Source organism: Coffea arabica, chromosome 4c, assembly GCF_036785885.1.
Source record: "Coffea arabica cultivar ET-39 chromosome 4c, Coffea Arabica ET-39 HiFi, whole genome shotgun sequence".
NCBI lineage: Eukaryota > Viridiplantae > Streptophyta > Magnoliopsida > Gentianales > Rubiaceae > Coffea > Coffea arabica.
The window spans coordinates 2,758,943-2,775,194 of NC_092316.1; the positions used below are offsets into that span (position 1 = coordinate 2,758,943).

A 16,252-nucleotide genomic window follows, 5' to 3' on the forward strand; every position below is an offset into this window, starting at 1 on the left:
AACGGATCTCCCATGGCATTTAATGCTCTTCTTCGAAACAGTTCACGGCCACATGATTAATTTTGAACGATCAAGAGTGGCCCATGGTTCAGATTTCTGTATTTGAAGCATGTGCCTTCATGGCCATGAGATATATATCTGAAGGCATGGATCATGTTAATCCACACTTCCAATCTCGCGTCCACCAATGCATGCATGCGTGGAACCTGGAAGTTGCCTTGAAATGGTGGGTCGGTGATCGATGTGCTCTTCTTGAGGATGTTAGAGCGAGCATGCGGCAGCATGGAAAACTACATTGTACGGACTATTAATTTTAGCTCAATTCATTTCATTTGGCCCTCCTCCTCCTCCTCCTATAGTCCTATTACGTCCTTCTCATCCGAATTGACTCGGACAGTGAGAGGTTTGTAAATTTGAGAATACAATGGAATATGGGAAGACAGATAAAGGTAGAGCTGAAAGGGATAAGTTCGGAGCGTAATTTACATAATTAAATAAAATGAGGTTTCTCTTCAACGATTTTCTTTTTAAATTGGATCCAATCATGCGCAAGGCTAGAAGTGCACAGAAAAATGAAAATCAATATAGGGAACATTAATTCTTGAATAAGGTTCGAGTTTTTGTGAAACCGCAAATTACATTATTGATGAGTGGAGTTGGTTCATCCTCCCAAGACGACCTCAACACTGAAATCTACTGAATCTTTTTTTTTTTTTTTTTTTCATCTTTCTGTTGGGTCATGGGTGGGCTAGCTGAATTGGAGCCATGGTTCAAAGACTCGGCTGAGTCCAATTTCAAAATACTTGACTCCTCCGAGACGCCACTATAAAAGGTTAAAACGGTCGAGTCACATCGAATCACTCCGAGTCAACTCGAATTTTTATTATTTTTACTAATTTTTTAATTATTTTTGTTTATCATATTTTTTTTATAATTTTTAGAATATTAAATATTTTAAAAATTCACATCTTGCCGAGACCGCAACTGATATACCGAAATCGATGTGGAGCCGGGACTGCAACTTTGAACCATGATTGGAGCACAAATTAGAATTTCCATCTGATTAACGCCTTCGACGATGCCTCGATCATATGCAGTGGAATCCACGAACATGAATGAAAATGATGGCACTAATGAGAATGAGAACCTCAAGATCATAGCATCGCCAACACACGGAGGACCTTCCATCACACCGCTGGAGTCTGGCTTCAACAACGAGCTTTTAACACGGCAGCTAGCTGTTCCTGCAGTTCTACTTTCGTCCATTTCTTGCAATTCTTGTACTTGTTATATTATTTGATATATTATAATATTATATTATTACATTTTTTAAAAATTAATATATACATGCACACACTTATTACATTATTTGGTATATAATAACATTCTGAGCATGTTTGAATAACAAACTTTTTTCAAATTTGATTTTGTATGCATCACAAATACGTTATTCAATCATCTTTTTCATTCTGCATACATCACAAAAGGTATTACAATAATTATTTCAAATAATATTTTAAATAATCTCTCATCCGAATACACCGGTTATATTGTTGCTTTCATAAAAGCATTAATGTACATAAATCAAATATTTCATATATATTCAGCATAACATTGTAGACACAGTTACATCCCAAAGATTATGGTTGGATTCTTGTTCTCTGCAAAATGAATGAAAAACGAATATTGGCAGTTGGGCATGACTTTGCAATATCGAACAAGATACATGTATGGAGTATTTGGCACGTTGACATGTTATGATCATCTGCGAACTTTAAGCTGGAAATTAAGAGGCTCATGCAGATTAAGTAGTACGTAGTTCCTGTGAAGTGTGAACTTGCTGCTGCATGCTTTTCCATAGAAGATCATTCGCTACGATCTACATCGAAGAAGAATATGTTCTTCTTGACGATCGATTTCTTTTGCGAGAGAGACAATGAAACTATATATGTGCCAGCCAACTCACGAGGGTGTATAAACTGATCGATGAGACTTCATCTTTGTGAGAGTTTTTTTTTTTTTTTTTAATTTCTCCCTCCTTCAATTCCTCACACCCAAAAGAATAATACCAAGGAAAAAAAATGATGGTGAAGATATTTTTTTTGAGGCAGATCGAGGCAGACATAAATTAGAAAAAGTTGGAATTCCTCTTCTTTGTAGCTCATGCACCTTTTTATTTTTCTTTATGGAATCCCCAGGGTCCCATCCTCGATTGAGTAGAATCATAATTTGAGAAAAGCAACGAATCAAAGTCTAGGCATATATATAAACATGTTGGAGGCGCGAGTACTACTAATTAACTCTGGAGGGAAATTCGGCAGTCGAAGTTTCGGTGCCAAAATTCTAGTAATACATTATAATATGACTAGGAAGAAAATAGGAAAGCAACAAATTAAGAGCCTAACCGAATTAATTAATAAGACTAAACTAGTTGATGTACAGTAATCCATTGTTAAAGAATACATGCAGATATTCTTCTCTTTCTTTTTGTTTTCCCTTGTTTATATATTCCAAAGCTTCCTCGTCAATTAGGCAAAGCACATGGCTTGTTCCATTTTAAACATGTCCAACGGTGGGGATTAGTATACCCTTAGGATCTTTTCCATATCCACCTTTGAGTTTTGCCGGCCTTTCCTTGTGTTTTAGGTAGCAGACATTTCCCTACCATTGTTTCTCATGTGACCGACCACTCAGTTTGCTTGACCTGGCATTGCTTCTTCGTGTCCTCTCTTCCAAAAGTGCACTATAAAGCCTAACTATCTCTTTAATTGCTTATAAACCGAGAACTACAATTGTCAATCATATCTGCGCAAAAACCCTTCTCAAACATTAATAGCAAGATAGGAATATCTTCGACGTCACAAGAGATGGCGAAAGACGGTCTTGGACTGGAAATTACCGAGCTCAGGTTAGGGCTTCCAGGAGGTGGCTTTGATCAAGTGATGCTGAAAACTGGCAAGAAAAGGGCGTTTTCCGAGATTGAAGAGGATCATCATCAGAATGGGAAGAGATCGAATGAAGCTAAGTCTGAAATAATACCAAAAAATCAAGTGGTGGGATGGCCTCCAGTTTGCTCCCACCGGAGGAAGATTAGCTTTAATGGCCAGGAATCAACAAAACTGTACGTCAAAGTTAGCATGGATGGCGCCCCTTTTCTCCGCAAAATTGATTTGGCTGCTCAGAAATGCTATTCTGACCTTCAGCTGAATCTTGAAAGGCTTTTCGGTTGTTACGGTATTGGTAAGTAGTCATCTTATCCAACTCTACCTAATTCCATTTAGCATGAAACTTAATTAGTTCACTAACTAAGCTTTGAATGGAGTTATTATAGAAGCTAATCACCTATTTTGTCGCCCTTCGCCATGCAAATTCCTAACTTAATTTAGATAAAGTATGACTAAATCCTTGCTGACATTCACATGTTGTTGCTACTAGATCCTAGTGCTTGACTTTGGCAGCTAATTCCCTTAGTTTATGCTCATGACCTTCACAATAAGCAAAACTAATCTAGTGAAACTCAATGTGGGACTCTTTTTTTTTTCCCCTTCAAGTTTCAAAGTGGCACCTTATTTACCACATAAAAGGAATCAATGTTTCAATATTTCGTTTTTCTTCCTAGACTTACGTTTTGCTTAATTCTTCTATTGTATCATATGTTATTCTGGGACAAAGACATAATTCACCATGGTTTATTGTCGGAACTAGGTATCCATATGCTGCTATAGTTTTGGAAGTTGGGTTATTACAAGGATTACAATTTGAAACAAAATGTCCTAAAAGTACAAGATAGTAAAGTACCAAGGGAAAAAAAAAAAACCTAGAAAGAACTTATTTCATACTGAGAAAAACAAATTCAGCTGTCCTTATGATCTCATTTGATATGTTGATTGTTGACAGGAGAGGCGTTGAACGATGCGGACAGTTCAGAATTCGTTCCCATATATGAGGACAAGGACGGGGACTGGATGCTCTTGGGTGATGTTCCCTGGACGTAAGTCTCAATTTTACCTCATTTCCACCAATACATTTGACAAAATACGCATACGAAAATGCAATGTCGCAAATTTTCTTCTCTAGTTTGTGTGGAGGGGGAAAAAAAAGAAGAAGAATGCTGTAAGAAAAAGATGTTCTTTGCAAGAATTTAATTTAAACGCCTATTTTCACTGTCAGACAATAAATATAACAAAGCCATGCATTTCAAGTTAATTTGTGATGATATTTGAATCGATCTAAGAAGGGAAATTTTCATATTTTAACAGAAAAAGAAATACTACTGTGTTATTATGGGTTTGGCAACAACACCAGTCTTTTTCACTTACTACAGTATATATCGCCGACAGGCTCGATTTTTCCGCTAGTTTGCTTCTCTCCGTGACATAATTGTCCTTGAGGACAGATCCCAATCCAACATGATTTAGTGCATGCAAAGCCCTAGGAAAGATCTAGCCAGAATTAGTACTAGCAGATCTCATGCGTGTGCAGCAAAACTACGAAGATTTTGAACATGTTGATGAAACCGAAACCCCCCCCCCCCCCCCACCCAAAAAAAAAAAAACCATATCCCTTTAATAGTTCTTTTCCTTTTTGTTTTCCACTAATCTTAATTAAGTTTTAGAAATTGAATCAATTCGTGGCATGAAGGACGTTAGTTCTTTACTTGTTAATTCATGTGTCAGGCTCAGGCGAAATTTGATCAAATGAACTTACATGCTAGGTTGTTTCTTTTTATGTGTCTAAATGTTCATTAGAACGTGAAAAATCTAATCTAATCGCGATTAGAGTCGAAAAGATCTTGTAATGCTAAAAAGCATCTTGTTTCTTTTTAAAATTAATTGGCAGGATGTTCATTGAATCATGTATAAGGCTGAGGATCATGAAGAGGACGGATGCAAAAGGCATTGGGATTCATCCAAAGAGCAGTTTGAAAGGAACCTCACGAGATGGATGATACATATGTGCAATTTCTTCCTCACGCTTAGTACTGAGAAGTGCTTGAGACTGAATTCGGTGTACCCACTATGACTTATCTTTCCTCACAATTACCTGTCTGAAACAGTAGTATTTTAACTTTGATTGGATGGGATGGGATGGGATGGAAGAGTTTCCTTCCATAGATGTCCCAAATTTATGTAAGCTGACAATTTCCCTTGCCTCTTTATATGTAGCATTTGCTCAATTTGACGATGGATTTGTCATATTTGGATTTTGTGTAATGAACAACATATTGTGTTCCTTGATACATTTTTGGCTCATGTATATATCAGTTGCTTGCTAGGCACATCAGTTTTGGTAATAAAAGATTATCATTATGATGATTTTTTTCGTCTATAATAAGCGATGATTATCGCTAATAAACCGATTAGTGACGATATTATCCTCGTTTGTGGCTCGGAAAAAAGCCACAAACTGCTAATTGGTCTAGAATAAATATGGTTCAAACTGGACAGAAGATTAAATTGGATTGTTTTCGCAATTTCAGTTTAGAAGATTATACCCTTTGATTCCTATTGGCATGTGAATTCTAAATACCGAGTAACTAGACATTTAGTATATATATACTTGAATTGTTGTTCCGGACATATTCACATGGACATAGCCATATTCACATGAACTCCAGGTACAGAACCTCTTCTGCTGCTGCTGCTGCTGCCGCTGCCGCTGCATAAATATATATGTATATATATGTTCTGGGCAGTTGCTTCAATCACATATTTTAACAACCCAAAACTACTAGCATCACTGTACCCGGACAGAATGAATGAAGTCTGACAAGGAAGGCTGTGTCAATTATAATCCTAGTGAACAGTAGTATTTGTCGTCGATTACTATGATTGAATTGAAATCTTAAGGCATCCTCATTTTTTGAAGTCATATTAAGGTCATATCTTTATTAACATGTGATTTTGATAATTGTTGTCGACGAGTAAGCCACGTCCACACAATTTATTTGGCTTCGAGTTTGACCGTGTCTTTGTGATCAAATTAAATTAACCCTTTTAATCACTTGTTCAGGTTCTCTGTATTATTGGTCTCAAAACTGTTTGTGCTATTCCAGTATAGCAGAATTGAAAATGGGAGTCAATCTAATTACGCTTGAAACCTCCGATTTAAACTAAGTCACACACTGACTTCCTTCTTGAATTATTATGACTTTTTTTTTTTGGTGGTAAGATGGGTTCGGTTTCGATCACTATCATGAGTCAGGTTATGCTCTCAAAGACCATTGGTTATTTACAAATTACACTGACTTCCTTCTTGAATTATTATGACTTTTTTTTTTTGGTAGTAAGATGGGTTCGGTTTCGATCACCACCACGAGTCAGAGTATGCTCTCGGGACCATTGGTTATTTATAAGGATTCTTGTAGATCATTGATCCATACAACTCTCATATTAACAGTGGAATTCAAATACATAACATTTTACGAACAAGTGGCCCGTTCTTATCAATTGAACCAATTTGTGCTATCGAATTATCATGATCATGCTTATGGTGTTTCATACGCATATGACATATTCTTCAACTCTTCGATATTCAAATAAATCTCTAATTTTTTGACTGTGTGCTTAAACGTCTAAGGTGGTAGTGCAGAGAAATTGAAACGCCTCTCATAAAAAAGATGACTGCAAAACCGGGCAGGAGCATGTGTAAAAATCATTGAGTTGATATAGACGCTTTAATAATATTGTCGAAGAATATAATAAATTACCAAAGATGTTAATCCGCGCTATATACAAGTTCGCTTATAAAGCAATTTGTTCAGGTCAATTAGAATCATGATATGTGTAATCGAAAGGGGCGATCCCCGTTTATGTGAAAACGTTGCTTGCTTAATCAAATCAAGCTAATGGCCCAATATGACAAAACATTAAAACGTGCGATATGATCAAGACATTTTCTTGGTGGCAAAAAATCCAATAATTTTTTATAAAGGGAAAAGTGCAGCTGATTGATTCGTGATTTCAGTATCGTGTAGAACCAATACCAGTAATACGGATAAATGACGCTTGAGAGACATGTCTGCATGCTGCCATCGAATGGCAACGCCTTCATGTGATTGGCATCTTCTTATAACAAATTTTGGTGATATTGGAAATCCATTTAAGTGCTTGGTCTGCTCAAATTTACATATGCATGTTGTCACGTCTCACCGTGAAATTAGTTCATCTACTTAACATTAATTGCTGCTAGAATGTAAAGAAGAGAGAATGTTGGTTAATTTAGTCTAAAATTATGAACTTGATATTTGTATGAACGAGTAAATAGCCAGAATAATGATCACTAGATTATCTACTAAAGTGGCACGGTTTGATCACCTGATTTTATTTTTTTGGCCCAAATGGTCACTCAACTTCTTAAAATGGACAGTCATTTTCTATTAAATCAACCAGAAATGACTTAATTACAATCTAGGACATTTTTGCCCTCTAAAAACCCACAGTAGCAGGTTAAATATGCCTTTTTTTTTTCTAGTCGGTTTAACAGCTAAATTAGACAATATGATCCAAATATTTGAACTAGCACCTACTATTTTCTAGTCGGTTGGCACAAAAAAAAAAGTTTGGTGACAAAGCCATACTATTGTAAATAGTTGAGTGACCATTTTCATCATTTACTCTATATGAATCGTCGGCACGAAAATATTTTAGCATCAAGACAAGATGTACGTACGCCATATAATAGTGGACTAGCTAGTAAGTTGTGTTTGGATTGCATTTTCCGTCATTTTTCATGGAAAAATTACTGTAGCGATTTGATATATGTGAAGGAAAAAAGTGATAGGGAAATGTGATCACGGAAAACGACAATATTTTCCGACAGAAACAAGCAATTCAAGCATGGCCAAATTTCCGAACTTCTTGTTGTTGCACATAGTAGTTAGCTATGTAAACTTTTGTTATGTTATTGTAAAATTTTCTCTGAGAACAAGCGTTTCATGTGGTCCCTAATGTTCTTCAAAACCAAAATAAAATTTGGTTCTAAAGCCTTATATTCTGCAAATGTCAATTTTACGAATTTAATGATCTTTGTTCGAGGTCTTTATCTGGCATTGAAATCATTGGTTGCAAGCCTCGATCCAAAGAGGCCGAGTTTGTTCGTGGTTTTCGTCAACACTAAACTTTTGTAGCACCTCATATTGTTAATCAATAGTGACATGCATGATGCTTACGTTGATTAGAATTGTCGCCTTTGAATTGGTTTATGTGAATAATTTCTGCCTCTGTTTTTTTTTTTTTTTTCCTGAAACTGAATGCGTGTTGCACGTTTTGATTTGTATGACAAATTTGATAAGCGTAATTACATAATTTTGAATCTTGAATTAGATGAGATTTTGTAAATTAAAAGTTTTTACATCTAATTAAAGAGACTTTTACTGGTATATATATGTGTTGAAAATCACATCACACGATAAAAAATGGCCTTCATATTTTGAGGATATTTATTTGCTTTTTGAGGATAATAAGTTACTTCAAGTAAGGATTTGTTTGGATTATCATTTTTTTTTAAAAAAATTATATCTTTCATAAATATATTTTTTAAATATATTTTTACTCCACACGCATATTAAATCATTACAGTGATTTTTTTTAGAAAAATTTCAAAAAATACCAGTCTAAATAGGCTCTAAAAAGTTTTGTAATCCTTATACTTTTGAGCAAGAAGATAGCGCGGAGACCCCGTGGGAAAAGGAAAAGGAAAAGGAAAAGAAAAAGAAAAAATATCGGGGCTGACTGGAAACAACCCAGCGGTAAATTATGACGTGTATCAACCTAGGGGCGACGGCAACGAGGAAAGCAGGGGGCGGAAAAATTAAAGCAGCCCACTCGTGTCGGTTGTTTCCGGTCCTTAACAGACTAATAAGTAGATGCGACTCATACTTCTGTCATGGCCCGACAAGGCGACACCGTCACATGCTGGTCTGTGGGCCCATCTTCAAATTGAGGAATTCTTATCATATGGACTCATGGAAAGTTGACTCGTACCTTATAAAACCCGACATCTGGGCCCTACTTTCCGTTTGATCGCCTTCTACACACGAGCACATGGCTGTGCTCCTCTGTAGCACCCTTCAGTCCTCTATTCATGCACTTGCGTGTTCCGGAGGTCTTTCCATTCCGGTTATTGCTTATACAATTCGAGAAACCTCATTGATTAGGGAGAGACAACCGGCTAGTTAATTTCCAATAAGTACAAAAATAAAAAAAAGTTCGGAAATTGATTATCATAAATATGGTAGGAGTTGAATTTCATTTAGTGATCAATAATTGGAATTTTAATGTACCGAAAATTTCACTTGCTTAAAATTTTTGAGTTATTGTTCAAAGATCAATTGATTTAATCTTCTTTTTTTGTTTTTTCAAAAGTTGATACCTTTGTGTTAATTTTCTTAAATGAGCCAAGCATGCGAATAAGATTAAACTACTTAAAGTCTTTAATCAAAAACTTGGATCATACACTTGTTCGAGATCTTTCTTTTATATATTTTTTTTCGATCTATTGATAGTTATATTTATGATTAAAGATGATATCTAGTGTGTTTGGATAGTGTGTTATTTGAGATATTTTTACCGTAACACTTTTTGTGATGTGATGTATGTGAGACAAAAAGATAATTGAAAAGATAAAAAACTGTATTGAAAATTGTAATGGTGACGTAAGCAAATATATTTGGAGAAATAATCCACTATCCAAACACACTAAGATATTTGTTGTACATGTATTGAATAAAAACTCGATGAATGTATTATTTACAATCCATGCATCTAATATAAAAAAAATAGAGTTAACCCATTCTACATCTCGATGAATGGTTAAAATAAAAACATGGTTAATAACTAAAAAAGCTAATACCATTCCTATTTTCATTTATCAGACAATTTAAAGGACATTTGATACTAAGATCAAGAACAAATCTTGATACTCCCTTCGGAGGCAGGGCGCCATTATAGAAAAAGGAAAAGCTTGAAACAAAGAAGCCTGCCGCTCTTTGGCCGGTCCTTTATTTTCTGGCAAGCCGCACCCCCAAACACACACACGCAGACACACACAAACAAAAAACTACTCTTGTACCATCGGATGTTGATCTAGATGACATAAGTAAAGCTTGATGATCCCACATGGACGATGGACAGGGACGGTACGTACATGCCCCGGCAACAGGCTATCACAGCTTCCACATAAAAAAAAGAATTGAAAGAAATAATTAAGAAACTGACCAGGTCGAACCCGACAAGGACCCAAAATATTGAAAGCACTCAAAATCAAGGCACACGCTTCACATCATTCAGTCACCAATCTACATGGACCAATCAGAACGGCCCAGCAAAGATACGTGTCAAATCCTCAATGGTCAGTTCCCGGAACAAGCGTCCGAATTGAATTCCTCCTCCTCCGCTTCATTTTTTATATGCGTACACAAGGAGGTAAAAGCCAAACGCGCTTGTAACTCTTTAGTCATCTTTTTGTTTTTGGTTAAGTTGCCCCTCTGCAGCCGGACAAACTACTAGAAGGAAAGAAGATGTCATCCGACAAGTCTAAAGTGTCGCCAGAATCCTACTCCTCCGCCATGAATTTTGAGGAAACTGAGCTCAGCTTAGGCTTACCAGGTGGACCTCGAGTCCAGAATTGCAGCCGGAAACGGAGTCTTTCAGGAGGTGCTGATCTGAGACTGGGGTGTTCAAGTTCTGGGCAAAATGAAACCTCAGACCCAACAACCATACCTCCAGCAAAGTAAGCACTAGTACTAGCTAGGCATGCATATACATATATATATATATGTATAATTATGTACTAAGCAAGTATATATATATATATGTTTTGTACAAAATGGCCAAAACAATTTATTTGCTTCTTGCAGATGCTTTGAATATTGCTTCTACACATTTCCGCGTTAGATAATCCAATTTATAGATACAAGCTTTTGTATTGATCATATATACCAGAAGTAACCGAATCTTGTCAAGCCCCCTCCCCTCCTATAATATTGTATGAAATCATAGCTAGCTAAGGTAGTATAGTATGTGATTCTGTTTCTAAAGTCTTAATTAATTAAGCAGGGGTTTTGAATTTCAGGGCACAGGTGGTAGGATGGCCACCTGTAAAATCATCGAGGAGGAACATGATGAAGAGTAGCAGCAAATATGTGAAGGTGGCAGTAGATGGAGCTCCATACCTAAGAAAAGTTGATTTGGAGATGTACAGCGGCTACCAGCAGCTTTTAGCCGGTCTGGAGGGCATGTTTACCTGCCAAACCATATGTAAGCATTTTGATTTAAAAAAAATTAGTGCATATGTAGACAGCAGTCTGTTTTTCTTCAGTGTTAGGTACAACCATATGTTCCCGGCCGACCACGGAGGGAAAATATGAATTTGTAGCGTGATATATATGACTGTGTGTATCAGGTAATGGTGCGAATCAGAAAAAGCTGATGGATCCTGCCAATGGTATGCAATATGTGCCAACCTATGAAGACAAGGACGGAGACTGGATGTTAGTTGGAGATGTTCCTTGGAAGTACGTTCGTTCAAGAATTGCTTATTTGTTCCTCAAAATAATTATATATATTTTTTTTAAAAAAAAAAAAGAAAAAAGAAAGAAAAACCAGATTTGCTTGATCTGTATAACTTCCTCGTTTTCCTTTCGGGGTCGGTAGTAACTTCCGTTTTGTTAATTGATCTGAATTTACAGAATGTTTGTGGAATCGTGCAAGCGATTGAGATTAATGAAAAGCTCGGAGGCAATTGAATTGGGTGAGTTGCACAATTTTAAGCCCTCTGGTTCCTTTCATTTGAATGATTTACAGAATGTTCTCAGAAAAAACTACACACCCACCCATGGAGTCTGATTTGAGTGGAAATAGATAACATATATATATATATATGTATAGAAATAAAAAACTGTAGTTGTACTTTATTATTTGGTTATATTGCTTAACATTTTCTTAATTTTGATGTGCATGCAGCTACAAGGACACCTCCAAATTGCTCGAGCACTTGCTGAAGAAAACCTTATTTGGGATAGAAATTTCATGTACAGATACAGGTCGGTCGGCTCTTTGAGGAGTTAAAGTTTTGAGGATTACTTATAGGATATGTTATATACCAGTGTAAGAACAAATTTCTGGCTTCTTTTTCCTTTTCAGTCAATGTAAAATTTGGATACCCTGAAATGAATACGATACTCTTTGTGAAGTTAATTTCTACACATACCTGTGTGCTTCAAACTACGTACTATTGTTGGCTGTGTTAGGTACCACTGAATTTACAGCAAGGGATCGGAGGAATTCAATTCAACCTTTTTATCCTAAATAAACGAATCCACAGAAGGGATTTTTTTTTTTTTTTTTTCCACTTGAGAAGAAAATGTTTAATTTTAGAGAATAAAGCAAAATCTTTGGAGCATCAAACTGTTATTTGTTTTCAATAAAGGCCGTGTACCGTGTAATATGATGATTTGACACAACACATTTTCCACTTTGTATTGATTTTTTGTTCTTTTGGGAATCAAGTTGATCATGGCTTTCCAATCTTGATGACGTTTTTCAGCTAAAACAGCTTCTTCTTTTTTTTTTTTATAAATAAAGAAAACTGAGTTAATGGAAATAAAAAATAGAGCGGCTTAGTCTTCTTTTTAAATGGCAAGCAAGACTCTCCGAGATGTTCTCAAGCCTTTGCGTTTTTCGCTGGAAACTAAAATACAGTCACCTATAGTAGGAGGGGTGCAAGGGAACCTAATCAAGATGAACATCTCAGTGTTCAAGTTTATTGTTTAATTATTTTACCGAATTTTAAATTTCATTTTATTTATTTGTCGATTCGAATCTGAACGAATTTTGTTATTGAGTTTGAATGTACCCGAACATAAAATACTATTTATCATTGAATTGACCGGTGAACAAATCAAATTTGAGCCAATTCCTGTCAGATCGATCGAGTTTGAAAAAGTTCGATTCTCTTTCGATTCTAATCACGCGTCAAACGGACGTTGGATCTGTTATTTCACTGGGGCCGAGTCCAGATTACTAAAAGGTGGCCTGTTATGATTGACCTCAATGGCATGGGCTCATGGGCTGAACAGTGACATGAAAGATAGGGAGTGGTGTAAAAAGGAGATAAAGGAGCCTTCCATCAGTGAAAGCTGCATCGCCAACATTCAGTTGGTCGGACGTGCCAGCTTTGAGACAGATTACTTATCGTCTCAAGGCCAATATGGGCCTAATTAAGTCCAAAACAAACTGTTCGAAGTGTCTTTTGTCCTTTTTAAGGTAAACAAGCTATTGTATTTAAAGATTGAAGCCTCAAAAGCATCCTACTCATTTTTCTTATTTTTGTTATGGATAATGGAAAGTTTAAGAGAAAAAGATGAGGTTAACCAATTATGAAGTCGAGCCATAATATTTCAAATCCACCATGAAGATGTTCCTTTACAAAATTGCCTGCCATGGGGGACTATTTCTAGTAGCAATACAATTTCAAACCTAACATGTTAAAAATGGTACTAGTTGAGCCAGCCCTCATAGACTTCCAAATGCGCGTGTGATTGGAAATTACACCAAAAATAATCTTCACTTGTTGACGAAAATTTCTAATTAATGAGAAAAAGCTTACATTCTCCGCGTGCGTGATAATACGCACCTATTTCTAATATTTTTTTTTTTCTGAAGCACATAATAATCCCTCTGATTTAAGCCAAATACTAGTATGTCGGGATACCTTAGAGTACAAGATTTAGAAATGAAAGCCAACTCAAAGGGCATTCGTGATTCGACCATTGTTAAGCTCTTTTCGTAGGGCAACTTGCTTTCTTTTCTACATAATAATTCAAAGGGATAATTGCAGAAACCTCCCCTGAGGTTTCTATTACTAACATCGACCTCCTCTATCAAATTTGAAATAGCATTGATCTCCCCTAAAAAAAGTTGGAACCAATTTAAAAGGTAAAAGTGTGTGAATTTACTAGAGTACCCTCAATTGGATTTAACTTTACCAGATGAAAGGTTTAATTACTTTCATCAAAACCAACAAATCCTTTCTTGAACAAATTAAACTAAACAAACTATTTCTTCTTATTATTATTAAACTAAACAAACAATTAATATGCTGAATTAATCGATCACCTAAAACATTATCCTAAGATGCATTCTCAGTCATCGGCATAGATTCTTCAATGCAAGTCTCAACTCCCAACTACCTTAATTTGTCCAAACAAAACGCGGAAAAGAAAAAAAAATAATGTCCCAACGACCAATAATTCAGTCATCTACTAACTCTCCATAGAAAAATTGGATTATATATCAATAACTCGTGGTCGCAGCTGCAACAAAAAAACGTGTACCTTTTACTTGCTTATAAGTTAATTTGCTGTGAAAAGAAGCAGGACGTAAATTTGATTACGGGGAACTCTTTCTTCCTGCATTAGTATGAACCAGTATCGCACCATTGGAGCTAAGTTCTTGTTACGCGTAAGCTGATTCTAAAGTACAATGAATATCACATTTGACCTTACAATAACTCTACCAGCTGTGTATGCTTTATGTACGCACTTGTGCAAGGTAACCTATACATGTTAGCACTAATTTGAATAGTTTTAGTTTTTTGTTTTACATATGTTAGCACTAATGTTAGTGTTGCAGAATCTGAGGTTATTTTCACCTGGGGGAGGGTTGGGTTGGGTGGTACGGGGGAGGGAGTGTAAGCATGAGATCTCGGGTTCGAGTCCTCCCGCTTACAAAAAAAAAAAAAAAAAAAAAAAAAAAGGTTATTTTCACCTTAAAATTAATTGGCAAACACTTCCTCTTACCTTTGACTTGAAGCTGAACAGATTAATGTGACTTGCTAAACAGATCAAGTGGACTAGATTTATAATTAAGACAAAATTTACTAGTTAAGAAAAAAAAAACAGGCTGAATGAAGCAGAGCATTTTCATAGCAAAAGTCTATGAAACCAAGCTCAATACATAGAGTTCGAGCCGTATGTGAATGGAACATGATCAGGTACTACCTTTGAAAACATGTTAAAGAATATAAACTTTTACTTCAAAACCAATTGGGAATGAATGAAGTAGCCATTGTTAATTAGTTTAGTTGGTCTTGATTAACTGATGGGGAAATTAGAATATATAACGGCCACCATTTAGCTTCTTCCTTCCCATCTTTTCCCTTTTTTTTTCCATTTTTCTATTTAGCCAACTAGATGAAGTTTGTTTTTTTTTTTCTTCAAACTAGATGAAAATGTGAATCCAATTAAGATGATGCATCTTGAAAGGCTTAGCAACTTTAAAGAAATGAAATCTATGTAAATTTTCCACTACTACTTTCAGATTGTCAAACAAAACTTTGAATGAAACATTTAGATTAAAAAATCTCCTGCAAACAAAGAGAACGTACGTGTGATCTACTTTCGCTATTTTTTGCAAGACAACTTGCGGTCAGTTTCATGCTCAGGCCATGGAAGTGCCCACCTAGATGGCTTAGTTTTAGATGGTGGAAAACCAGTTTGTGAATGTAATGGATGCTATACAGGCCATGATTGTTCAGAGCTTATACCTGACTGCATTGCAGACGCTGATAAGTATTAGTCTAACCACAGATAGAACTAGAGCGGGGGGAAGGAAGGGTCAATTGCCCAAGGTCTGAAAATTTGGGTTTTATACCGTTGTGAATTCTAGATTGAATTTTTTGAAATCCCTTCTCCAGTGGTCTATACTTGCAAACTTTTTGAAAAGTTCTAATACTTTTAGATAAGCAAAAAAATTCTACATTACAGTTTTAGTTGATGAATCAGAACTGCATTCCTTGCGTATGTTGAATTGGACTGAAAAAACGTTGAAATCTAATCTTGACTCTCTTGGTTGCATGCAGCAGAAACCCGACGTTCTTGGAGCCTTTCTGGAGGAAGAATGCAGCAAGTAGTGCAATTATGGTGGTAGGATGGCATCGCATGGGTTATGAATTTGAAGAGTTCACTAACATCTAAAGAACTGGAGAAGCAAATACGAAAGCTCCATGCTACAGCTGGAAATGCAATCACAGACGAAAAATACATAGTCTTTGGCGGTGGCTCGACTCAGCTCCTTAGTGCAGCAGTAAATGCTCTTTCATCCAAGGTTTCATCATCACCTACAAAGGTCGTTGCATCTGTGCCATATTACCCTGTTAGTCATTAAAAACATCAAGTGAATTATCATCTCTAACACTTGAAGCCAAATCTGGTCAAGAATTATATGTTACTCTTATTTGATGCTTGATGAAG

At 36.1% G+C, this 16,252-nt stretch overlaps 2 protein-coding genes across 2 annotated transcripts; both read left to right on the forward strand.

Annotated features, from left to right (window-relative positions):
- The first annotated feature begins 2,530 nt into the window (after positions 1–2,530).
- LOC113738715 (auxin-induced protein 22A) lies at positions 2,531–5,239 on the forward strand. The gene is made up of 3 exons (XM_027265955.2): positions 2,531–3,240; positions 3,898–3,991; positions 4,840–5,239. The coding sequence occupies exons 1-3, from the start codon at positions 2,868–2,870 to the stop codon at positions 4,946–4,948; spliced, it is 576 nt and encodes a 191-aa protein (XP_027121756.1). The 5' UTR covers positions 2,531–2,867; the 3' UTR covers positions 4,949–5,239.
- Positions 5,240–10,421: 5,182 nt separating this feature from the next.
- On the forward strand, positions 10,422–12,205 carry LOC113738695 (auxin-responsive protein IAA1). Its single transcript, XM_027265937.2, has 5 exons — positions 10,422–10,731; positions 11,074–11,258; positions 11,404–11,515; positions 11,690–11,751; positions 11,964–12,205. Exons 1-5 carry the CDS (start codon positions 10,520–10,522, stop codon positions 11,999–12,001), a joined length of 609 nt encoding a protein of 202 aa, XP_027121738.1. The 5' UTR covers positions 10,422–10,519; the 3' UTR covers positions 12,002–12,205.
- The last annotated feature ends 4,047 nt before the right edge of the window (positions 12,206–16,252 follow it).